Consider the following 24,999-nt stretch of genomic DNA (forward strand, 5'->3'; position numbering starts at 1 on the left):
AATCATATACGAACATAGGATGAGCTATACCAACAGCTAGGAACATCCATTTAGTTCTATCTGTACAATCCCCGCAAAATAATAATATATGTGTACAAAAATGATAATAGATCTAAAGGAGATGCGCAAACCAGCGCCAGTTATTCAGAGAGCCCTGAAAAAAAAAACTGAACTTTTGTTCGCTTCCATGCCACCACCCTAACTATTCTGCTGTCCCAGAAATTGAACTTTCGCTGATCTCATACTGCATATATTGCCAATGCCAACATCACAATTCTTCGTCACATAACATAAACCTGGGTGACATTGGATAACAATTAACAAAACAGAGTGCATAATGACTACAAACATGCAAAAACAAGGCATCCGAATAGGTAAACAACATGACAGGCTGACGACGACCTATGCAATTTCACTAACAAAGTTAAACCTGTGGCTAAATCACTAATATAGAAGAGAATTCCCTATTTGCCATCCAATTTTTTCCAGATGTCCAAATGCCACTTAGAATTCCCCTGTTTCAAATCTGCCACTCAAATTTTGCATGAGAGAATTCCATATTTGCCACTGAGAATTTGTCCATATGCCTAAATGCCACTGAAAATTTGCCTGTTCCAAATATACCAATCAAATTTTGTATGTGGTACAAATATGTCACTGCCGTTAGTTGACCGCTAGTTGACCGTTAAGTCAATTGTCAGTTATTTCATATTGATCTAAATACCCTAGGTCAGAAAAAAAACAAAGTTGTACTAAATTAGAGACAAGTAATTCCGGCCGGAAGGAGTATATTATTCTGCTGAATCTACTATGAATTTGGTGATGTTAAGTAAAATCAAGGAAAATGCTGCTGAAATTTTCAATTTTTCATGCCAAAATCGTTATTGCTGAAACTTACTCCAAAAGGGTGTCTTACTAACATCTTAAAAATCTGGAATTATAAGTTCTTTAAAATGAGTACTTTGTTGTAGATGGAAAATCAACATACTATCAGGGCAAAATTGTGTTTTCATCTCTTACTTAACGGTCAATTAACGGTAGGGGCATATTTGTACTCCATGCAAAATTTGAGTGGCATATTTGGAACAGACAAATTTTCAGTGGCATTTGGGCATATGGGCAAATTCTCAGTGGCAAATATGGAATTATCTCATTTTGCATCGGGTACAAATACCACCATACTGAGTTCTCAGATCTCAAAAGTTGCCACTTAAATTTTGCATCAGGGCCGGTACAAATATACCTGTTTGCAATTCATGTTTTTCAAAAAATGCTGCCAGCCACTGCTAAGGTGTTGGTGATTTTGGTACGAATTAATCGTGCCAATGCATGGAAATATGAAAATATGTACGCCCTACCGTTTGGTATCTACTCCCTCCGTTTCTAAATACTTGTCGCTGTTTTGCACAGTGCAAAACAGCGACAAGTATTTAGGAACGGAGGGAGTACACATGAACGTGTGTGAACACCAATCTTTAAATTTTTTTTCATTTATAATTAGCTGTGGCCGCCTGGCCGGTGACATTTTCGAAAGGATTTGAAAGCAAATTTAATTAGAACGTCGAGAACAGCTAGCTCTCTTCCTGTTCATGCATCACTGTGTTTCTCTCCAAAAATGAACAGAGAAAAGACTGGCCGGTATTCACACATACGTGTCATGTACCATAAGCTATATTGTCCCCAGATGTCCATGCGTTGGCACGATTAATTCGTACTCCTGCCAAAATCACCAACACCTTAGCAGAGTGGCCAGCGAATTTGCATTGGGTCTGGTACGGTAGTGGTGTGGCTCTTTGTTCCCCAACAGCTAGAATTTCCATGTACTCCCTCCATTCAGGTATATAGGTTCTCTCTTACAAAACGTTGTAACCAACACAGGAAGCCAATCGAGCGCAACAGTCCGTTTCAACTCACCACAATCAGGAAGCCAATCGAGCGCAACAGTCCGTTTCAACTCACTACAATTACTCCAACTAATTTGCATGGCGGAGATACGCCATGAAAGAGTATGAGTAATTTTCATTTCCTCTGGTCACTGTGATTAATGACATATTGTTTCCAATTCCCACGCAATCAAATCTCGAGCTGGCGTGCGGGGCCTAAATATCCGAACTTTTTTTAGAGCGGCACTACAGGGGTGGAGCTAGCTCGGTTGCCGGGTGCATTGGGCATGCCCCCACCCTAACAATTTGGTCTTATGTATATATGTTATTCATAATAAAGGGGGTTCACATAAAAGCATATCTCCTATCGATGATAAATAAGGGGGGAGAGAGAGAGAGACCCATAGAGGCCCAATTGCCCTACCCTAAACAAAAAATCCTAACCCCACCACTGCAGCATATATGTCTAGTAATATCAAAAGAAAAAGGATAGCCAAAAATGGAAAAAGACCGGGCATTTAAGTAGCCAATTACTGCGACTTCTTCTCTCTTCATTTGGATTGCTATCCCTACTTTTCACTTAATGTTGTCTAAAATTTTGTGCAGCATACATGGGAGAGCAGGAATCCTCACCACGGGATCCCCCGACGTCATAAGCTCCAAAGAAGGCACTGGATTCGACTGGTGATGATGAAAGTCCGCCTTGAGCTCCTTCCTAGGGCAAATTTCTGGTGACCTCGGAATGAGGTTTCAGTGAGCTCCTCTATAGGCCATGTTTCCTTGGTTGTATGGATGTAGGATGCCTGAGTGAGGGATACTGATGAGAAGAGGCTAGGACGATGTGGATGCAGTTTTATTAATGATCAACACTCAGGTTACAATCACTGGCTCGTAGCTCAGAAAAAACATGGAGTGGCTCAGGCCGCACAACCGCAACCTCTACACCCCTATTAGCTATATGATCAAGCTTATGAACTACACGGACGCCCTCCCTACTCAATGGTTTCTTTCCTTTGCCATTATCAGGCTTGTGTCGGATGTTACCTAGGGTTTCAGGTAATTAACGAGGAACTTTGCACTTTCATCCACCCGACGACTTCCCATCACCAAAAACAATATTATTCCGGAGATGCCACGCGTGCCAGAACAACATCATAAGTCGAGCTCGCATATCCTTGCTCGATCTGTGGAGTAGGATCTGGAACCACTCGTGGCCTCTCCCAAGCTTGCATTCTGGAGGAAGATCCCAGGTTTTGCGAAGTTCCTCCCGCAATGCTCTTGCCTTTGTGCAGCCAAGCACAGCATGGTGCTCATCCTCTTCCTCCCAACCGCAAATATTGCAGGTCGCAAGTGTCGCCATTCCTCTGTGCTGCCTATTCTTCTGGATAGCTAAAGCGTTGCGGGCCAAACGCCAGGCAACAACTCTCACCTTCTGCGGAACACCTGCAGTCCACAGATGATTCATGGATGCATATTGGAAGGATACTGATGAGAATATGCAAGGTGATTCATGGCAAATTGAGAAACTTGAAACTGATGGTAGTATTGGTTATTTGGGTTCTCAGTCTTTGCACTTGTCATTGGAAAGTTGAACGTGATAGTGAAATTTGGTGGACAAGAGTGCGTTTTATCTTTGAATGTATGAAAAGTGTGTTTTTCTCTGAATGTTGTATATGTGAGCTGAACATGTAACGGCCAGTGTGAAATGAAAATGGCCCAACCCAACTACTACCTCCGTCCAACAATATGAGGCATATTAGGATATGGTTGACCAAGCTTTTGACCACAAATTACTTCATGAATGTGTGACTAATGTGATCAAAATCATAACCATAAGCAAATATCCTTGAGTAGGAACATAATGGATATGAATCTATGTCATATAATTATATATTAATAGAACAATTTGTGATCAAAACATTGGTCAAAGAAAAGCTAATACACTCCCATATTGTTGGACGGAGGGAGTACCTGACAGCCTGGAACACTTCTGCTACTTTTTCCTTAGCACCTGCGTGCTTTAATGATAAAAAAAGGTGCTAAGTTTCTTAGCACTTGGATTTTTTACTATGCTTCACATAGCCCGGAATCACTAGGTACAACACAGAATACTCTCAGGTCTTGTTTGGCACTAGTGTTTTTTTAGTGTTTTCTATCGTTATCCACTCCAAATTGAAAACAGTAGAAAACCCAAATGATTGTTTGGTAGGGAGACATAAAAGGAGATTATCCATAGTTTTCCAAAAGAAACACCCTTTTCTTACCAATCAAAAGCACTTCTAATAGTAGTGTTTAAAACAAAAACTAGTGTTTTGAGGTGAAGAGTTTTTTGATAGTTTTGGATGAAGGGTGAACACCCAAACTCCACAAGTACCAGTTACTTTTTTTTGCGGGGAAGTACCAATTACTTCTTTTAAGAGGAGTAGTGACTAACAAATACACTAGCGGCAAACAGGTCCTCAGGAGTAATTTCGTTGTGAAGAACTTCAGAGTTTTTCAAATTACGCGGAAGGGAGGGCTGCGGCTGTCAGGTCATTTAAACCCTACAAGTCCTCGGCGGCGGCGGCGGCGGCGTTGCCTTCAGCCCTTCACAGGCAAGCGGACGCCATGGATCCGCCGCACCCTTCACACCACCACCACCGCCTCCATCTCCACCTGCACCTCGATCCCGGCCACCACCACCGCATCCACATCCACCTCTGCCACCACAGCACCCACCTCCTCCTCCCCGCCGCTCCTTCCGCCCACCACCACCAGCAGCAACAGCAGCAGGGGGCGTTGGTTCCTCCCCAATCGTTCCCCACCGCTCACCCCTACCCGCCAAACGCGGCGGCTTGGCACCCGCAAGGCCCAGTCGCCGGACTGCAGGGGGAGGCCGAGGCGGCGAATGGCTTTTGGGAGGAACCGGCGCTGCAAGCGGAGCAAGGGGAGGAGGTTTATCTCGAGGAGGAGGATGAGGAGGAGGAGCCGGTGTTCGTTCTCACGGACGAGTGGGCGGAGTTCTTCGCCAGAGCCGACGCCAAGAGGAAACTGGGTAAATCATCGATCGCGTCTCACTAATTTCCCCTATCTGCGACGCTTCTCATCTTCTGATGGATGCAACTAATCTTTGTTCGGCAGCCAAGCAGCAGCAGAGGAAGAATCGGAAGAAATAGCGTCCGTCCGGAAGGCTCGCGGCTGGAATAATGCAGGACAGGGATGGTTTACCGGGGATTATGATACTTCAAACTTCTCATCATGAGGGAGACGTATATGATAGGATACGTTTTCTGAAAGTGTAATCAGCTCTGAGAGCGAGATTTTGTACTTCACAAGTTTTTCTTTTCCCATTGAAAGTGTCTATGCTAGGTAGTTACACATATTTCGCTGATACTTTGCTAAAGAACCTGGGGAGCAAACTGGCTCCAGCCTCCAGGTTCCGCCATTCGATTTGAACTGTTCTGCAACAAAATAAAGCAAGTGTCCGTAGGACGCACATGACAATCCACAATGACCAAAACAAAACCACATCGTTTGGCAATGCATGAATTGCAACGATCTCCGTGCAAACTAGAATACACGGGTTAATGCAACTACTGTAACTATGATTTGTACAACCATTATTCCTAGACAGTGCAAAAAAGGGAAACCCAAATGCTCCCTACAACGAACATATCTGCAGTTAGTATCGAACCAAATTACACAACATCTGAAAGACTATCTGCTCACCATTGTTTACAGTACAAAATTTCTCAAAGTTAATGCACCGCCCACAGCTTTGTTTCTCGCACTCCACAGGATTCATAGCAGTTTGTATTACGGACACATGTCCCAGATGTTTGTTTCTTGCACCCCACATTGTTTATAACAATTTTGCATCTGGACTGACACAGCATCGATGAAGTATGGGTGAAGGACTGAACCTGTGTCCCCTTTAAGCCCCAGCACACCTTTCAAAACCATGCCCTGAGACATACACCCTGAATGATTCCAGAATGCCCAAATTGATCATTCCGATACAAGAAAACATCATCTCGTTCGCTGTTGGTCATGCACGTTCTCAAGTGAGATCATGTTATGGGGAAGGACCAACGTTCTTGCGAAAACCTACTTCCGATGCTTTCTTTTTGGTTCAGTTCTAGGCCTCTTTTCCTCTTCCCATTCTCTCTCGTGGATTCTGCAATTTAACAAAGGCTGTTAGATAAATGGAATTTTACCAAAATTGTGGCTCCATTAGATGTTACTCCCTCCGATCCTAAATTATTGTCTTAAATTTGTCCAAATATGGATGTATCTATTCTTAAAAAGCGTCTAGATACATGTAATATTTCGACAACAATTTAGGATCGGAGGGAGTACCTTATAGCACCTGTTGCACAAACTAGAAAGAAAATCATACTAGCAATCACATTTCTGCAGACTTCTAATATACTTTATGACTGCAACATATTTAAGGTAAGATGTGAGTCTAACTACTCATTTCCATGTGATTATGATGTTTTGTTATGTAGCTCACCAATTTATTACGAAAAGCTCAAACTACATGCACCAATATGAGGATCAACACAATTAGCACATAACTAAGAACCCACAGGATGATGCTGATGCTGTTAAAATAAGCTCCAAGATAAGCACCTGAATAATCACAGAGGCAAGCCTCGAACGCACGCAGGCTGGGTGGTCTTGAGACCACCTTGCCAACTGAGCATCCTCTTTTGTAAGTTTTCAATGCTTACTACTTTTAAGATAACTCTTACAGAAGGAAAAGAGAGAGCATAATCAATTGTGGATACACCATTCCACTGACGTAACATGGCGTCTAGTATATAACATGGCATCATCCATGATGATTAAATGGATCATAAATCTCAATCTTCTCCAACAATGGAAGCGACGAATTTGAACGACTGTCAATTCTTGGCAACGGTGCAAGACATGCCCCATTTAGCTGTTTGTGCATGGGGGCATTTGTACATTTTCACAAAAACGACAATTATATAGTTGCGCATTTCTCACTAACTCATACTGCACATGAGTATTTATCCTTTACACTTTTCAGTTGTTAAACCATGATGTGAGACTCACAGAGTAGTCTCGCGAATAGTCGTGACTAGCCTAGCGACTCTTAAGGCTTGAGGCAAACTTGCGCAATAGCAATAGCTTGGAATAAGTGGTTTGTTGCCAGCATTACCAGTGCCACGTTAAGTGTGTGGCGCCACGCGGTTTACAAGAATGATGGATTTTTCAACAATATTTACCTGCCTAACAAACAAGGGACCAAATTTCTTTTCTTGACTAAATATTGACATCAACTAAGGAAGCGGCTGGTGCATGCTAAAAGAGGTAAAAGAAAATGACACTTTGTAGTTTTGTATGTGCCAGACATAGGAAGAATTTTAAAATGATGAATTTGCGACTTTTCACTGTGTCAATACAAAATTGATCCGTCATTGTGTGGCTCACAACACATCTAAGATACAAAGAACACACTGCAAGTGAAATGTAAAATATAGAAAGGTGTGCAATACTAATTTCATAAGACTAATATTTGCTAAACTTACTGGTCAGCCTCTCTACGACTTGTCTTGCTTGTTGAATCCTTTGCGTGTGTCCTAGGAAGGTCATCAGCATGTGATGGCCGATGCTGTGAGATAACACCCTTTCTTTCTCTCTCTCGGATTTCAAGTTGCGAGCCACCAGCTCCAAGGCTGGGAGGCTGTGGAGCAGAAGGTGCATATTCCCCAGCTTCTAAAGCAGACTGCTCTCTCTTAATCTTTCGCCGTTTGGAAGCACCGTTAGGGTCACTGTCTTCCTTCATAGTACTAACTTTGTCCCTATCCCTGTCATCTACCTATAAAAATATCAAAGCATTAAAGGTCAAGCAAGAATGTTCAGTTACAGAATGCAAGCTCATAAGAGGAATGATTGCATGTCAAGGCACATTATTAAAGCCATAGAGCTGTCAAGTGCAAGATGAACAAGTACCAAGCACAAGACATATCAACTTCTGATATAACTAAACTAGTGAGCAAATTGATCACAAATAGCAAGAGTAATGATGGGTAAAGATATATTTACCTTGCTTGATGAAACATCCCTATCTTCACGCTTTCTATCTCGGAGATCTTCCTCTCTCCTGTGTTTCCCATCATCCTGCAACGACGAAGCATTCTCCTCCAAATGCCACCTTTCTTTCTCATCGCGTCTGGGAGACAACCGTTGAGTATGCCTGGTGCTGCCACCTCTTCGGTCACTATCTTCATCTCTTCGGTTAGAACCGACTGATTGGGGTACAAAACTTGCTGGAAGAGGTGGAGGCGGTGGTAAGCTTTGCCCTCGGAATCGTTCATCAGAACTATGTGCTCGATCTACGGAGGGTTCAGCATGCTTAGCTTTGTTTCTATCCTCCTTATTCCTGTCTTCTCTTCCTTTTTCAGGAGCCCTGTCTGTCACTCTGTCTTGCATCCTGTCAATAGAACGCTCTCTCCTATCCGATGCTCTGTCCATTGATCTCTCAACCACGTCTTCCCCACGGCGCCTCTCAATTCGCTCTGCTTTTTCTCTGGGATCTCTGTCATGTTTATCATCAAACTTTTCTTTTAATTTGTCTGTCCTAATTATGTTCTGTTCCTCACTAGCACCCTTCTCATGATCCGCGGAGCGAAATCTATCTGCTGATCGTGAATCCAATTTTTTTTCTTTGTCTGTGTGGTGTTCTGTCAACTCACCATCACGGCTTTCAATCTCTCCTTTCCTCCGTTTACTTATTCTCTCTTGTTCTTCAGCTGGAACAGATCTTTTTTGCTGTTTCACGGTAGAGTCAATCAAGTCAGTAGATTCACCTTCACCGGTGGGATTAGCTGTTCCACCACTATGTGCAGCCAACACCGTTGATCTTTGAGAAGGTGCCGATACCTTTCGCGGCGCCGGATGTACGTTACCATTGGTGCCAACCAACGAATTAGTAGGATTAGTATCCAGCACACCATCAGCTGCCTGAGACGATACTTCTCTATCGATAGGAACAGCAGAGGCTTGTTGATTAAGACCCCTGCTAGTAGATTTCCCAGATTTTGCATCTTCCTTCACCGCATCATGCTTAGATACCTTTGCAGCATTGTGTGTGGCACGTTTTTGTGGTACTCTCGTCTGTTGTAGTAAAAACAATTAGAAATAATTTCCAGCATGAAATTGCTCACCAGTCACTTCTACGCATCAGAATGTAACAGAGGGCTTATTTTTCAAAAAATGGGGTCTAAAAGTTAAGAAATTCACAAATATTTCACACCTGGGGAATACACTATCTACTTGCAAAATTACGTGAAAAAGTAAAAACTATATTCATTTGTGGTCATCAGAAGAACATAAGGATGAAGGGCTAAGATTGAAACTATTTGCTTGCCATTTTTTGGGTGCAAGCCTTTTTTTGTTCTTTTTGCAATGACAGAAACTTTTTTGGAACCAATGCCACTTTGAAATGTGTGTGCAAATTATTCTAATGTTAGTTTTTGATATGATAAACTGAGAGGTACCTCAAATTCTGTAGTAGGCTTCAAAACCTTAACTCCCTCGTCAGAGAGAAGTTTTGGAGGTTCATCTGCACCACGTGCAACCCCTGAAACTTTTCCTTGTGCAGAGGAAGATGGTATTTGACTATCAGATCCATTTGCAGGCAAGGGATTCTTCTTGTGTTGAGCATCAGACTTCATGGCATTTTCTGTTCTCTCATGCCTGACCTCTGTAGATTTTGCACGAACACTCCGATCTTTTGCTGTCGAGGGATCTGACGACTGATTTCCTACATGAAATGCAAAGATTAATTATGCTCCAGCTAATCATAATGGATAGACAAAATAAACACTTTCTGTATCTTCTATTTACCAGGAATAGGTTTCGCAGGCACTGGCTTTGTATCAAGGTGACCCATACCAAACTCTTCTTCAGATAGCCATGAACTCTGCATAATAAATAGGCATTCCACACATACATCTCATAATCATACAGGTATCTCCTGATACGGACAAAATGCACTAATTACGGAAGATGTAACACTTACCTTCCGAGCTGCCAAAGCAGCAGCTACACCAGTGGCCAGTACTTTCAGATCTTCCCTCTCATCTCCCTTTAGCTTCGCAACCTGGTTAAACTATTTGTGAGAAATAGCCCAGAAGCATATCAAGAATGCTGACTAGCAATGTATTTACCCTTTTCTCGATATTGACACCGCTTTTTCGAATCACGGGAAAAATACTAGTAATCTTTGTGAGCACAATAAGGGCATTTCGAATTTCCATGTATTCTTTTGATTCCATACATTGGTTAAGCACCTTCGTAATTCTTCCACTCCATTTCCAATGAACCTTTCAAAAGTACAGGAAAAATACTTAAAAATACATATGTAAAAAAATAATAAATAAAAAGACTCCATAAAATTAAGATATTATGCATCACTTTTTTTATACATTTCAGGTGGCATGACCAAAATATATGGCAAAATCAGCACAGGTCAATAATAAATATCTGTTCATGGAATCATGCTCAATTGACATGGATTGAAGCAAAAAAGAGTTTTCGCCAAGAAAAATGGGTTATCAACAAAAAATGCGTTACAGAGGATCATTTACATATACATTTACACATTCGGCCTTGTTTGATGTTAGTGTATTTTCTTTAGTCAATAATCCCTCCGATTGGGTTTATAAGGCCCACGCGGAATTTTATGCCAAACTTTGACCAAAAATTACGTTGGTAATACGAGATTATTGCGGCACAAAAGATATATTGTTGGATTCGTATTGAAAAACTCTTTCTAGTGATATACCTTTTATATACATATTTCAAAGTGTGGCACAAACTTCAATAGGAGGCTTATAAACCCAAACAGAGGAAGTAGTGTTTTGGTATTTTAGGGTTTCGGGTGTTCACCCAAAACTCTCCAAACCCAAAACACTAGTATGAGAAGTGTTTAAATTTGGTACAAAAATGGAGTGTTTTGTGGGGGCAAACTAGGGATAATCCCCGCTAATCCTTTCCTACCAAACAACCATATGGGGTTTCTAGTGTTTTTCAGTTTAGAGTGGATAATACCCTAGAAAACACCACAAAAACACTAGTGCCAAACAAGGCCTTATGGAAAGCTTCCAGGTTTTAACATATTAATAGAGGGTTGCCACTGCACTTCTGTCGCACAGCTCACACATGGCATCACTAATAGTGTACAGCTAACTAAGTTCAACATGTCGAGCACATGATAACCGATTCCATTTTTTGAAAATCTGAATGACAGCATTACAATTCACAAACAACAGAGCCTCCAATACATTTGGCATAAGAAACAACAGACAGGGCCTGCAAGCTATAAGGAGTATTCACTATATTGCAACATTTTCGCAAATGTAATCATACTACAAGGAGTAGAACGATTTTGTCCTTAATGAATGGAATTAAGAGGAAGAATTCATGTCCGAGTGCTAGCATGTTAACACGATATGTCGCATTGCCGCATTTCATGAATATAAGATGCACCCAATTTAGGTTGAACGAGGAGACCATGTTAACATAGTTCCTCCATTTGTGAGCGAGTTCATTCGTAAATTGTAAACTCATGAACTCAAGTCAATCAAAATCTGGTGAGACAAAGGCTTACACTAATGAGAAACTGTTGACACCTAAACATGGTTTTGTGTATTTCCTCCTGGGGTTTATTCAAGGACTGACAGAAAGAATGGAATTTTTGTACGTGTACATCCATGAAGGTTCTCTTTTGTTCTTCATACATGCTTTGTGTTTGAAGTTATTTTAATGGGTGATACAACATGCCATTAAATATATCATGCCACTCGAGTACAGCTTGGTCTTAAAATTTCAGAAAAATGATGATGCAAGCTCAAAATAGGCTCTAAATGGTCACTAAACCCAATGGAAATGACAAACATACAGAAAATTCTTAATTATGCGACACACATAACTTCAAGGAGTGTGTAAAGCATACTTTAACAAACTGAGTATAAGACACACGTTGACTATTTGGAAATCTGAAGTACACAGCAAATCCCGGCTTATTTCCACATTCACGCTCATATACTGATTCATCACTCTGCAAAAAGTTGTATATGCAAACTCAGAAGCACTAGAAAATGTAATAACCATCAGGAAAGCTATGCGATAATGTGTCTAGCACACTTGAATCAATAAAATACCTTCCAATGGTAGGCCATCTTCAGTGTCTCGTGAAGAAACCTTCCAAGCCTGCCAGCCTCATATTCTGTACAACAACAGATCATTGGCTGCAGTGTCTTGCAGATGAAAACATCAATGTGATTCACTGTGTTGAAAAATGGAGTCCCAAGTGAATGCATCATCTGGACAAACGTAGCACAATAAACAGCATCCTGCATGCTGAGAACACAGCGTGGGTATATGCAACGCTGGAGAAATTCCATGTTAATCTTCAGTGCGTCTGGACTAGAACTCAGCCACTTGTCCTTTTCACGGGCTAGCCTTTGGAACACTGATGTGACATGTTGTTGGTGCTTCTCAGATTCATTGTTCAATTTGTCAAGTAAATCTTGGATTCTCTCCTTATCTTTCTTACGTCGTGATATTGCTATGCTAGAATTATCTGAGTTATCTTCCAGTTGTTTGAGATTGTCATGCAGCTTCTTGATTTCTGCATCATAACGATCTTTTGGAAAATGAAGGTCATATAGTGTTAACCCCCAGAAAGTAGCGTATAATTCAGGTGAAAGAGCATTCCAGGCTTTTGCTGGCAAAATTGTCCGGATTGTGTTAAGAAGATCTGACCACCTGTAGCAAAACAGAATGCAAACAATTGCAATTGAGAACCTAAAATACCATGGGCATGTAAAAGAAGTGCTATTTCTGACTTCTGAGTTAGCAAATAGAAAATATTTGAAGCAATGCTAACCTCAGGGAGGATTCAACAGTCAAATTACAGGTTTCTGAAAGCAATAATTATTAAGGTATAGTAGCTACTACCTCCGTTCCTAATATAAGATGTTCTAGCTTTGTCCTAAGTCAAACCTGCAACAAGTTTGACCTGAGTTTATAAAAAATATACTAATATCTACAATATTAAACAAGTACTATGAAAATACATATCATGATGGATTTAATAGAACTAATTTAGATTTTTAGATGTTGGTAGAATTTTCTATAAACTTGGTCAAAATTTAATAAGTTCGACTTAGGACAAAGCTATAACATCTTATATTTAGGAACAGAAGGAGTAGTTCCCAACCAGGTTCCAGGGATCTCAAATCTCAAGATCTTCCCTGATCTCTTTAGTAGCAAACAGGTGGGGATCAAGTTCTCACAACACTGAAGGGACTTTCTCATAACTAACCTTCTTTGTAATTTAACTTTCAAGTTTATTGCAAGATGAATCAAAAGGAGAAAATGGAATAACTAAGATGTGATATTCCAGGCAGGGATTTTCATGTTTTTTGTACGAATTTCACAAATAATACTGTAACTAATGGTGATGATCCATATCATTGAATAGATCCTTAAAATGCACAAATGAAATACGAATTTTGTGAACTAGGTACATGTTACAAAACGAATTATATAATTAATGCAGGTTCTATGGTATTTAGGGATATGCTCGATGGAATAATACAAATAGCATAGCGGACAGACTTACATGATTAACTTCTGAGATGAATCACCATACAAGATCATATCATCACAAGACACAGACTCCCCTTCTTCATTGTCATCCAGAGGCCAACAGGTGTCGCCACCATTTGCGCTTTTGAAAAGCCTCATCACCGGGCGGTATATAAGGAAAGCAACCTAGAATAAAGGGGAAGTGCTACAATGTTTACTCAAGTCGAGGCGTAATAAAGTAATGGAATAAGCTCAAGTACATTACAAAATACAGAGATTGCACAAGATAGGAATGTATTACATCTGGCTCAATATGATATTTATAAACCAAATCTTCCAGCGGAGGTATTAGTTGAACATAGGTCACTGGAGTTACAGCACTTGAAAGAAACTCAGCATACTGAAGCAGTATTCCATGACATCTATCAAACTGCTCGCTGACCATTTTGATATATGTGGCATCTGCATTTATTATAATGCTGAGAACAATAACAACATCATTGAGTTAAAAAGAGTGGTGTGAAAAGTCAAAACTGAATACGGCGGGTATTTATGGCCATGACATGAACCCCGAAATGTAGAGATAATAAACCTTTAGCTAATGTGTTGCTTCAGGATAATTTCTACTTGCATCTATTTTCTAGCATAAATACTGCAAGTTTCCGGAAATATAGTCAGCATTTCGATTCAATTAGGATGCATCAATAATACGTTAGTATGTCATTGCAAACACCATGTTACAAAGAGTGTGAGGAAATGATTTGTCAGCTTACTTAGATCGATGCTGAGCAATAAGCAGTAATAGAGGAATAGCAAGTTTTGGTTCATCTTTCGGAAGCAAAGAATCCCGCAACTTATTCGTAGACTTATTCAAGACCTACAAAATAAAATGATGATTTTAATCTGCTTATTTTCTGAATTTGCCCTTGTCATGGAGAAGAGAAAGGATCTCGGTTTCTTGGGTAAAACCTTATACCTTATAATTCCTTGTTGATCCAAATAGTGAAGATTGAAGCCGCAATGTTTCACTCCCTGCCATAGCATCAACCTGTTCATCTGTCATGTTCTCAGTATACTGTACATTTGCCATTTGCTGAATCAGTTCCTGCATGGTTTATCATTTTTAAAGATCAGAATCATGCAATCCTTAGGCACCAAGGTAGTTTCGAAGTAGCCAACAAACCTCCAGTACAACAAGCTCAGTGCCCAATCCTTTCTTCAGTTGATTAACAATGTATTGGAAAAGGCATTTTAGCTCCATGGAAAGATGCTTCTTGCAGCTGTTAAAGTCTACTGGTTCAGAATAGGAGCATAGAGAAAGGTGTATAGCACTAGAAGAAATTACTTCCATTAAACATAGTTGGGATTTATTCAAAGAGTCGACTGACTACAGTAATTATCGGTCTATCAAAGTTCAGGTTCAACTGTGATAAACAAAACAGCAACAAAATATTGGAGTATTGGCAAATCTGTAATATCTTTGTTATAGGATTTTTTTTCTCGGATGCCATGTCAATATGAACAAACAAAAATTAAACCTTCAAATATTTAGGTTATACTGTAAATCAGTTGTAGTGTAATGCATTAGCATATCTAATATCATCGGCATCCATGTTTGACATAATCTACGGTGCGCCTAGCTTACAATACAAGAATATGAGCACAGAAACATATCCTTGTGATATTTATTAAAAGTAGCTGCATCTTACACAAGATATTCATTTCATTGGGTTAGTGTGCTAACCACTACAAAAGACAGCAAAAAAAATCAACAGTCTACGACTTAATTTGAATAAATTGTGTATCATTTTCGAGCCATGTAACAAAAGCACTTAGACGTGCCAAATAAGCAAGAACATGCAAGATCAAATATGACAAATATCACTAGATCAACAGGTTTAACTAAAAACTAGTAGTATGTATCATGTGTTGTGTAAATAATTTAATCACAGACAGGAGTAAAAAGAACATACAGGTGTCCCCAAAATGATGCAAGACACTGAAGCCAGTCTGACAGATTAAGACCGTCATCTTTTACTTTCTCACGACCACCTTGAGCCAACCGTTCAATTACAATATATTGCAAGATATCATACTCCAGCTGTAAACGAAGAACATTTAGACAATGTTGCAAATTTAACTTGTAAAATAATTCAATGAGATGTGCAGAAAAAATTGCAATAAAAAACTACAAAAGGCGTATGAGCATCTCCATAAAACATGCATCACATACACAGCTAATACCTGGGTCAAGTATTTAAAAGCATCCACAACAGGATTTATCATGTCCCTGTATGCTTCAACCTGAAAATTGTGACAGCACATTGCAGAGATAAGACACATGAAAGAACTGAAGATAAAGCAAGATGAAACCAGGCAATGGAGGATTATATAGTTATAAAGGTTAACTTCCCTAATCAATGATTATCATAGTTAACGCGTTAGAAAGAAGATCTTAGGAAAATCATTGGCCAAAATCCCTCCCTTTCATTGTTTCATTAAGTGCCTTTGTAGCCCTAAAGGGCATGTTTGCTCTCCACATGTACATATTCCACTTTATTACTGATGTACGGTGCAGTAGGAGCCTCTCTATGTCCGTTCTGCATAACTTACCACAACTGAAGCCTAAAAGGCGTGAAGTCAGAGAATGTAGCAACGGCAGACCAGCATTCTTGGGTCTGCTGCAAGCTAATAGTACAAAGCTAGAGTAGATCTGCAGACGTCGTCATCAATGAAATGAAGGACACCATGGATCATACCCATTGGCAGATCAAGTGCACAAAGAGCTGATGTAGCCCGGTCAAACAAGCACAGTGTGCACTCGGTAAGTTCAGCATCTAGGCTAGGAAAGAAACATATATGGATTTGGATACGCTAGGTTGGTGCAAACAAATTCGGTGAGGATAAAAGAGCCAAATACGGTGGAGATGGAGTTTTCAGCTGATGTAACAATGGTTGGCCATCTCCAACATCAAAGAATTGAAACAGAACGAGGGGGATAGGTCATTTGCATAAGGCCACAAAAACAAACAGCCCCTAGTCACATGTTTAAAATATAAATGAAGTATCTATTATCGCTCTGAAAAAATTATACGTGCATAACACTGGTTCGAAATACCTGTGTGACAATTGTCCGAAGCACGGTCATTGGATTTGCATGAGCGAGTTTAGCCACCATGCGGCCAAGCTGCTTAAGATTTTCCTTGGCCAGCCTTTTTAAGAGCCTTCTGGTGTCGAGCTAATTAAATATAAGAATACCAGTGAATTTAAAGCTCAAGATAAAATGATATGTGAAAGAAAGAAAACCCCAGTATGGAGTAAGTAGGCAACCTTTGCTGTTTGCCTTGCAGCAAGGACAATTGGATTTTGTTCAGTGTCCTTCTCCCACTCACCATACAACCGATAGCGTGCCTGAACATGTATGGTACCAGATTGCTTAAAAAGCTGGTGTGATATAACAAGTAACAACCATGAGGCAACATGACAAACCTCGTAAGGAAGAAGGGAAAGAACTCCCCATATCTCCATATCAACAGCAGGATTGGCAGGTATAAGCTGCAATGAAGGAAGCAAGCATGACCCAAGTGCTTCCTCGACACGAGATTCTGTTGACATTACACCAGCTGTACGTGCTGAGTCTTTTGATGAGACGTGGTACACTTTTAGCACTCTGCAAACCTGAAAAGTAAACATACCAAATGGGCCATTAAGTAAACAACACCCAACAATATTTGCCATCAACAGGCTCCATGTGAAACTGCATAATTGCAAGCAAAGGTATCCAGTCATTGGACCTGACCAAATGGATTCTAAACAAATGTACTCCCTCCGACCCATATTACTTCTCTTAAATTTGCTCAAATATGAATGTATCTATGTTTAAAAAGGGTCTAGATACATGTAATGTTTCGATAAGTAAATCCGGCCGGAGGGAGTAATAAATCTTTTTTGCTATAAGCTGGAAATATATTCTTTATGTAACAAGCACACCAAGTCTTGATGGAAGAGATGCCCACATTCACTGGCTATCTGCTGCCATTGAGTTTCAGCATCATGTGGTCAGTATATACATGTCAGAGCATTGGACAACACCGCTGCCCCCTTGCCCACGCTATGATGCATGCTCAGCAGATATAGTCAGTGCATGTGAGCACCAGTTCCAAAACGCTGCATTATATCATGGATGGCATTTTTGCCTCTTGCATGTGAGCACCAGTTCCAAAATGCTGAATTGTACCATGGATGGCATTTTTGGCTTCTTAATTTATTACGGCAACACAAGAGAGGAAGCAAAATCCTGGTCATCATAATTCAAAACGACTGATGAAACAGAAGATCCTTGGTCATGGTATTCTTCGTAGTTTATACAGAATGTCTAAAACAAATCAACAATAAATGACCTAGATGCACTGGAGAAAATCTCCAGGGATAAAAATTAGGACAGCAGGATAGTGAGCAGGTACTAATACAAGAAGAATTCAACAGTAAAATATTTTACGTTACCTTCTGAAATAATTGTGTGTCACGATGAAGGTACGGTCCACAAGCAGCAAGCATTTGGAAAAACTCTTTCGGCAGATCAACCAAATAACTTGGTGAAGAGACGGATGATGCTTCTATCATGTGAGTGTCGATGTTACGAGGGATTTTATGATGTGTTTGACAATATATAGTGTAGGCTGATGAAATAGTCTTTTCAATAACTCTGCACAAATGAAAAGTAGAAATGAACAACCAAAATAAGGGAACTCAACTATTTCATGGCAGGAAACATACTCGAGCATAAAATAGCATGCCCTATTTGCGCAGCAGTACAGGCAGCAGTAAATAGATGCTGGGGCTGCTAATAAATGATGCACAGGAAGTTGACAAACCTAAATAATCCATCACAAATTTCAATGTGCTCGACAGGATTTAGCTGTGCGAGACGCTCAAAGAGTATCTGTGCGTGATCCCTGGCGAATAACAGCAGAAATCGATCAGCAGCATTTATAACACGGCAAAGAAGAGAAACATATTTACCACAGAAGTGGAACTGTACCAATTGAGTACCCCAGTGGACATGTTGTAAGAAACTAATAGTATCACAATACACCAACTAAGATAAATGGCACGTGTTATTACCAATCATGAACTGAGAGGAAACCAAGAAGAAGTCCAAGCTTCTGGTTCTTTTCTATCTCAGGGGCTCGCTCCTCAATTATATCATTCTCCATCTCCAATGCTGTGTACAAATCAATAGTTATTTCTTGCTTCTCATCATCCATAAGGTCTTTCCCAGTAGCAGCAAGATTTATTTTGCCGATTTTAGTAGCCTGGAATCATGTAAGAGAGGAGTAAACTCCATAAGTGAAAATTCCAATTTCCAACAAATTCATAATTATCGAAGTACATTGAAGATCAATGCAGATATAGCATAAACGTAAGACCAAATACACATGAGCATCTTGAAATCATTCCAGTTACTAAAACACAGTTATGCCATCTTCCAACCAGCGGTACAACTATAGCAGCGTATCTATCTTACTGTTTAAGGAGAGGTTCTTATATTTAGAGGTAACTGTACTCCTTCAGAGCCTAAAACTACAAGATGCCAATAAAAAAGAACAGCTGTTATAAATTTCACTTTGGCTGTAGTTTAGAATGGCATTATTGAAATATTTGTGGTAACATTTTATTATTTGAGTGCATTGTAGCGACATGCATACAATTCTCCTTTAAAACCCTGTGAAAAAACATCAAATCTTTTTTTAGAACAGATGAAATCAACAGGTTTACTAACCTCATCAATTCTCCTTGAAACAAAGGACCCAAAATGCTCAAATGCCTCATCATCATTTGGAAGTAAATGGGCGTAGCTGAAACAAAAGTCCTAGACATGTCATGAAACATCTGAGGTGCTGTTGTAAATGCTATTTCCACAAAAATAGATCTGGCAGGAACACCAATTTATACTGATACAACATGTAATTTGTAATTTTTAAGACCATAAAACAAAAAATAAACAAGGACTTGAGACTGTGGTTATGGTCAGTCAGTTAGTAAAATCATTAGTAACAGCACTCAATGTACATTAACACATTCTGGGGGAAATAGACTAACAGAAGTGAGAAGTCTATTATTGTATCACATAATTAAAGGAAATGGCCATAAAAATAAGAGCTATAGTTGAAGAGAACTTTGCAAAAGGAATTGAATATTAAAATACCAAACTACATGTACATAAATCTTAAAACACCGATCCTGAAATTATTTTAAATGGTAGATATTTTCGTCCAGGAAAAAATATTGTAGGGATATTTTTAAGGAGGATGTCTGAAATAACAGCTTGCAGTCAAGAACTATAGAGAAACACAAGGAAAATAAGAAAACTTACAGATTATCAAGGTCAATAAGACCAGATTTCACCAACAAGGCTGCTATTCGGAAAAGACCAGATGGAACAGGGCTGTTGACATCCAATTGTTGATAGTATTGGAATTTGAACCCTAAAATTTGAGCAGCATGGGACTGTAACAAAGAGAAGTGGTAAGATGGGCTGAAAATACTACGTGAAGTACGGTAATAACCTTTAGAGGCTGTCTAAAGTATCTAACAATGAATACCTTAGGAAAAAGAGGTATAAGCTGATAAAAGGTACTGTTATCTGGATAGAGTTCAAAACATTCCAACACCTAGCAAGCAAACAAGAAAAACAGAATTATATTATTAGAAATAACATACTTATACAATATTAGATAATAATACCGGGATAGAAAGAAAAAACTCACTATGTCAAATACGCGATTCGGGTCCAGGTCAAAGTGCCCAATTAATGACTGTCAAAAAATATCACGTTATAACATATTACCATTACCTGCTTGAATCCAAACATAGGAGAGACAAAGAAAATTCTAACACCGAACCTTTATAATGCTGATAGTAGCTGAAGAAGCATTTTGGCAAGCCAAATCTGAACCGACTTGACAAAGTAGGGTGACCTGAATTCCAGACAAAGGAAGATAACTAGGTTAAAAAAAAATGCTTCAGTATGCCACTTTAGATGCATCATCCAGAAACTAGCAGTAAATCCCACATGATCGTGACTTATTCTCCTATAATTTTTAAAGTGAAATTATAAGAACACAGGTGTAAATATACAACAGTAATCTAAAAGCATAAATTGTTTGTTAAAGTATCCAAGATCAGAGTTTACCCTCTAGATTTGGTAGAATGTTTGTTAAAAAAAGGAAGACAAAATTGGCTGCAGGAAACTGCACTTCGACATTTCCCAATTGTGTCACACCCAGACACGTCATAATGTAGTGTTCATTTGCTCTTAGACAACACAAATGAGCACGGTTTTCTAGAGTTTTTAGGCAGCAGGAGGTGTCCATTGGCTAATATGTGGCAATAACATGATTTTTTGTAGTGCAGTGTTCTATAGCAATTTTTGTTCCAAGAAATACTTCGAGAAACAAAGATTATTAGTTTTCCACTATTTTGCAAATCAACTCTGTAATTTAACATCAGTCATACATCGATGATTGGAATTAACTGATTGATTTACAGACTCTACTTGACTACAAGCGTGTCCAGTCAGTAATTTGGATCAAATACTTTGCGAAAAATTTAAGACAGTAATGCTGAGCAAAGTATCAGTGTAGAAACTAGAAGAACGGCAAGGACAAATTTTTATGTTATGCTACTCATTTCATATAGCACAAAGAAATAACTATGATTGCATAATAACTTAATAAGTATCAGAAGAAAATATAATGTACAACCATCACAAGAGCAAAGAAGACAAGGTTCTGCAGGTAGATATACATACCAACTTGGCGTAGCCCTCGCTTTCCTCTCTTAAAAGGTTGAATTTAGTTTGCTGATAAAGAAGCCGCGTGTTGACTCTGACCTATAAGCATTTTTTTCAAGTAACCATCAAACAGTGATGCAGTAAACAGGTAAAAAATGAACCTATGCAAACTAGCTATTAAGTAACAAAATAAGGAGAAGGGCGTTGCACAGGAACCATGTCTAAAAGATAAGAGCACTATTATGATACCGCATATTGTAATTCACGTGAATACACAGAAAATATCAGCAATAGATAACAGTATTATGATATCCTAAGCTATATGTATGGTATTAGTACGATACCTCTTTGGCTTTTAAATCCTGGCCCTTTGACTTACTCTGCTCAACCTCCCATAGGAACTCTTCCTTCAAGTGTACACATATAGGAAACAAAGACAGCATGTGTCAGCTTCAATTATCAATAGGCAGTGTTGACAGAGATGTGGTGCCCTAGTATGGGTTAAAACAAATACTCACTTCACATCGCTCTTGAAGAAGCCTAGGCACAATCAACGAAGACTCCACAAATGACTTAGTCTGCAACCGAGTATTCAGCTGGCGGTTAGTGATCACTAAAATCTCCACCAAAAGGAAGTAGGGACTGGGATTATAGCATATTTGTATTACTAAATTTATAAATACGTGTGGAAGTATCAAAAAGAGTTGCTACCATTTTGACAAGACGGTTGCGATACTCGCCAGAAATTGTAATCTGCACATTAACATAAGTCAGATCAACTACTAAAGCAGCACTGGATTGTTGTGAGGAAATAGCAATACGAAATGGAGTGGCTATTCAAGTTACATGATTCTGGAAATATGCATCTTGAACTTGAGTATTAATCACTGATTGAAAGCATAACACACAAAGAAGTCACGAAAGGTCATACGCTTGTAGGTTGGGAATAGAAGGGTCTAGGTCGAAACTCTATGAGAAACAAGGCAGTGACAAGAAAAAAATTGCAGGATATGGAGTCACATTGAACGAAAAGTCGAAAAGGATGACATTACATATCTGTTGACCCTCTGCTGTGGGAAGAACAACTGAACAACAATAACACCTCTTAGCAGTTAGCAACATCAAGTCAAGGTTGTCATGACACCTCAACAAGTCACGGCAACACCAGGGGCATGGCACGTGCCACTGACATGGCGATAGGAGAACATACATTGGTCTACTCAGCACTTATAGCTAAATATATATTCCTATCGCCGACCCCACCGCCACTCGATCACTAAACCACAAATCCCTGGGGACACTCCCCTGCGCCTGCCTCTAGTTGATGGGATGCCAAGTCGACGACTAGGTGACGCCTTGACAACGATGATCACTGTAACCTTTTTCTGGTATAGACCCCGAGCGGTTCAATTTTAGAATGATTGCACTGAGCAAGAGATTAAAGCGACACAGGGTGAACACTGAACACTTGAATTGTTTAAAGAGAAACTGGAAAGAAACAGTGCGAGATTTTCTACATTAGCCTATCTGGGTGAGTGTGTTGCACTTCCCACAGAAGCTCATCAAATATCATCTACACTCCATCACTGCAGATAGATAGCTACTAGCTACAATGCATGTCCATGTGTACAAGTATGCAACACTAAACACTTCTGATCTATAATTCAAGTAGTAATAATGAATAGGTTTTAGACGTTGTATCCCCTGTGAACATGCTTAAGCATATCCATGACTCGCAGCATAAGAGCATAATTTCGCCTTTTATTCTGCCGCGACTTCAGCGGAATACTTTTCCAAACATAGCCCTGGACTTGTCCGTGACTATCCTATCCTATAAATTCTAGCGAAAGATTATTAATCGTGGAGACACCTTACAACTAAACAAAATTGTCACTTCAGCTAGCACAACAAGTAACACACCCTAAAAATTGACCAATTCAGTGCATCCTGCTACTGCATACGATCCTACCTATAGAAAATTGACTAATCAGACGAACTCTATCCACCCACTAGAAACGCACTAAGCACCACACAGCAGCGAAGGGGGTACTCGTGAATACTCACATCCTGCCCTAGGTGAGCGACGATGTCCGCGAGCACAGAACCGGACTCCTCGTGCCATGCCTCCTCCACGAACACCACCGAATCCAGCGCCACCCGGCACTTCTGCGGCGGCAGGTCGCCCAGCACCTGCGCACCCCAACCAACGAAATCAGCACAGAAAAACAGGACCAGCCCAACCAGCTGCGCAGAACCTAATCACACAGTTAGTAGAAACTGGCAGGAGCTCACAATCGCCCAGCACAGCTCGTAGAGGAAGCGCGCCATGGGGAGCGGATCGGGGAGGCGGAAGCCGGCGGCGGACTGGCTCTTCCATTCGCGGAGGCACTCCTCCGTGACGTACTTGTAGTCCGGCGCCTGGAGAGGAGGCGACATGGCAGCGGACGCGGGTGTTGGAGTCAGGGTTTGGGGGGGATTTAGGGTTTCATGGGAGGTAGAGCGAGGCCTGAGGAGGAGGGAGGAGACGGTGGCGGTGCTAGATGGGGAAGAGAGACGGCGAGGGAGGCGGAGGTGTGCGCGAATGTGATACGGTCACGGTGCCTCGATTTACTTCGTGTTATGCTTTTGGCTTTTGAAAACGGAAACTAAAGCAAATACGTATTCGTAACCAAGATACGGGATTCCTGATTTGGCTCTGCTGCCTGATCTCCTCTATTTGGTTTCACTGCAGCCGTCGTCCGGCACGGCACGGGGGGTACGGCATCAGCAGTGCAGGCATCCACGATTCTTTGGAGTTGTGCTGTGTATTTTTTACACGGGAGTGCACTTTTTTTTTCCTACTACTCCCTCCGTTCCTAAATATTTATCGTGTAAAATCACGACAAGTATTTAGGAACGGAGGAAGTACTTCCTTTGTTCGTAATTAATCGACACCGGAAATTTCGCGGAAAAAACCATTTCAATTTTTCGAAATCGACCTACAGTTCACGTTTTACTAAAACTTTTGCAAAATCAACATGCAGTCCATGTTCAATTGAAGATGTGTACTACAAGTTGATTTCGTAAATAAATAGGTGTTTTTTGTAAAATGGCCGGCGCCAATTGGGAACGAAGGGAGTACAGGTAAGCAATTGAGTTGTGTTGTCTATTTCTTTCATGATTCTTTGGAGTCGAAGTTTCTTGATCTTCGCATCTTGACATTCTGCTCTTCGTAGCTTGACATTCTTTCATGTATTTGATTATGAAACCATAGAATACCAAGCATGCACAAGTTAGACTAATCTTGGCGGTTTTGGGAATTCGCATGAGTCGTCCGTTTCAAACGGTGAAAATCTAAAGTCGCTGCCGGAGACACGTCTCTTGCAACCCATGTTGCAAAACCAATTCCCCAAAATTGAGTAATGTTGAAGAAGACCAAAAGAATACGAAGACCCGCACACGTGGGTTGACCTATAGGATTCAGATGATGCTTTTTGTTTATTAGTATTGGTTAGTTAGTTTACTGGATACATGAGCCTGTGACCGTGGAGCGGAGGATTCGAACGTACTCCGTATCAGATTCGAGTTCGACACTTCAAGATAGTTTCAACAAATATAAATGCTACAACTACTCTGACGTACCGTATCAGCTTCGAGTTCGAGTACCTTCGTGGTGTATCAAACTAGCAAAGCGCCAAAGCATGCAGCAAAAGCTATCACTATCTACGTGTC

The 24,999-nt window shown here is 40.2% G+C and overlaps 2 protein-coding genes across 4 annotated transcripts; one reads left to right on the forward strand and one right to left on the reverse strand.

Moving 5' to 3' along the window:
• The first annotated feature begins 4,326 nt into the window (after positions 1–4,326).
• LOC100841114 (forkhead box protein B2) lies at positions 4,327–5,242 on the forward strand. Its single transcript, XM_003564874.4, has 2 exons — positions 4,327–4,917; positions 5,004–5,242. The coding sequence occupies exons 1-2, from the start codon at positions 4,491–4,493 to the stop codon at positions 5,036–5,038; spliced, it is 462 nt and encodes a 153-aa protein (XP_003564922.1). The 5' UTR covers positions 4,327–4,490; the 3' UTR covers positions 5,039–5,242.
• A 131-nt stretch (positions 5,243–5,373) lies between these two features.
• Positions 5,374–23,878, reverse strand: LOC100843152 (THO complex subunit 2). Of its 3 annotated transcripts, XM_010234434.3 has the most exons (34): positions 23,581–23,878; positions 23,353–23,478; positions 22,000–22,041; positions 21,807–21,866; positions 21,633–21,695; positions 21,307–21,387; positions 20,399–20,473; positions 20,264–20,311; positions 20,099–20,167; positions 19,870–20,003; positions 19,276–19,351; positions 18,618–18,808; positions 18,368–18,448; positions 17,997–18,198; positions 16,983–17,171; positions 16,824–16,904; positions 16,612–16,731; positions 15,738–15,797; positions 15,467–15,594; positions 14,677–14,773; positions 14,470–14,598; positions 14,267–14,370; positions 13,795–13,972; positions 13,528–13,679; positions 12,062–12,668; positions 11,854–11,958; positions 10,067–10,222; positions 9,919–9,999; positions 9,744–9,819; positions 9,395–9,660; positions 8,778–9,011; positions 7,941–8,666; positions 7,424–7,713; positions 5,374–6,039 (listed from the first exon to the last, which is right to left on the reverse strand). In XM_010234434.3, exons 1-34 carry the CDS (start codon positions 23,722–23,724, stop codon positions 5,970–5,972), a joined length of 5,241 nt encoding a protein of 1,746 aa, XP_010232736.1. In that variant the 5' UTR covers positions 23,725–23,878; the 3' UTR covers positions 5,374–5,969. The 3 variants fall into 3 exon arrangements, with proteins under 3 accessions (XP_010232736.1, XP_010232734.1, XP_010232735.1); XM_010234432.3 differs by having other exon boundaries at positions 7,941–9,011; XM_010234433.3 differs by lacking the exon at positions 11,854–11,958 and having other exon boundaries at positions 7,941–9,011.
• Positions 23,879–24,999: the final 1,121 nt, after the last annotated feature.

Source organism: Brachypodium distachyon, chromosome 2 (assembly GCF_000005505.3).
Source record: "Brachypodium distachyon strain Bd21 chromosome 2, Brachypodium_distachyon_v3.0, whole genome shotgun sequence".
NCBI lineage: Eukaryota > Viridiplantae > Streptophyta > Magnoliopsida > Poales > Poaceae > Brachypodium > Brachypodium distachyon.

Excerpts from the sequence above, each read along its gene's own strand:
- LOC100841114 (XM_003564874.4), top strand. The coding sequence starts at position 4,491 with ATGGATCCGCCGCACCCTTCACACCACCACCACCGCCTCCATCTCCAC. Across the intron at positions 4,918-5,003 it reads CGACGCCAAGAGGAAACTGG|CCAAGCAGCAGCAGAGGAAG; the intron begins GTAAATCATCGA and ends TTTGTTCGGCAG.
- LOC100843152 (XM_010234432.3), bottom strand. The coding sequence starts at position 23,724 with ATGTCGCCTCCTCTCCAGGCGCCGGACTACAAGTACGTCACGGAGGAG. Across the intron at positions 16,732-16,823 it reads CTGCAAGGCAAACAGCAAAG|CTCGACACCAGAAGGCTCTT; the intron begins GTTGCCTACTTA and ends ATATTTAATTAG. Across the intron at positions 12,669-13,527 it reads TCATCTCAGAAGTTAATCAT|GTGGTCAGATCTTCTTAACA; the intron begins GTAAGTCTGTCC and ends GTTTTGCTACAG.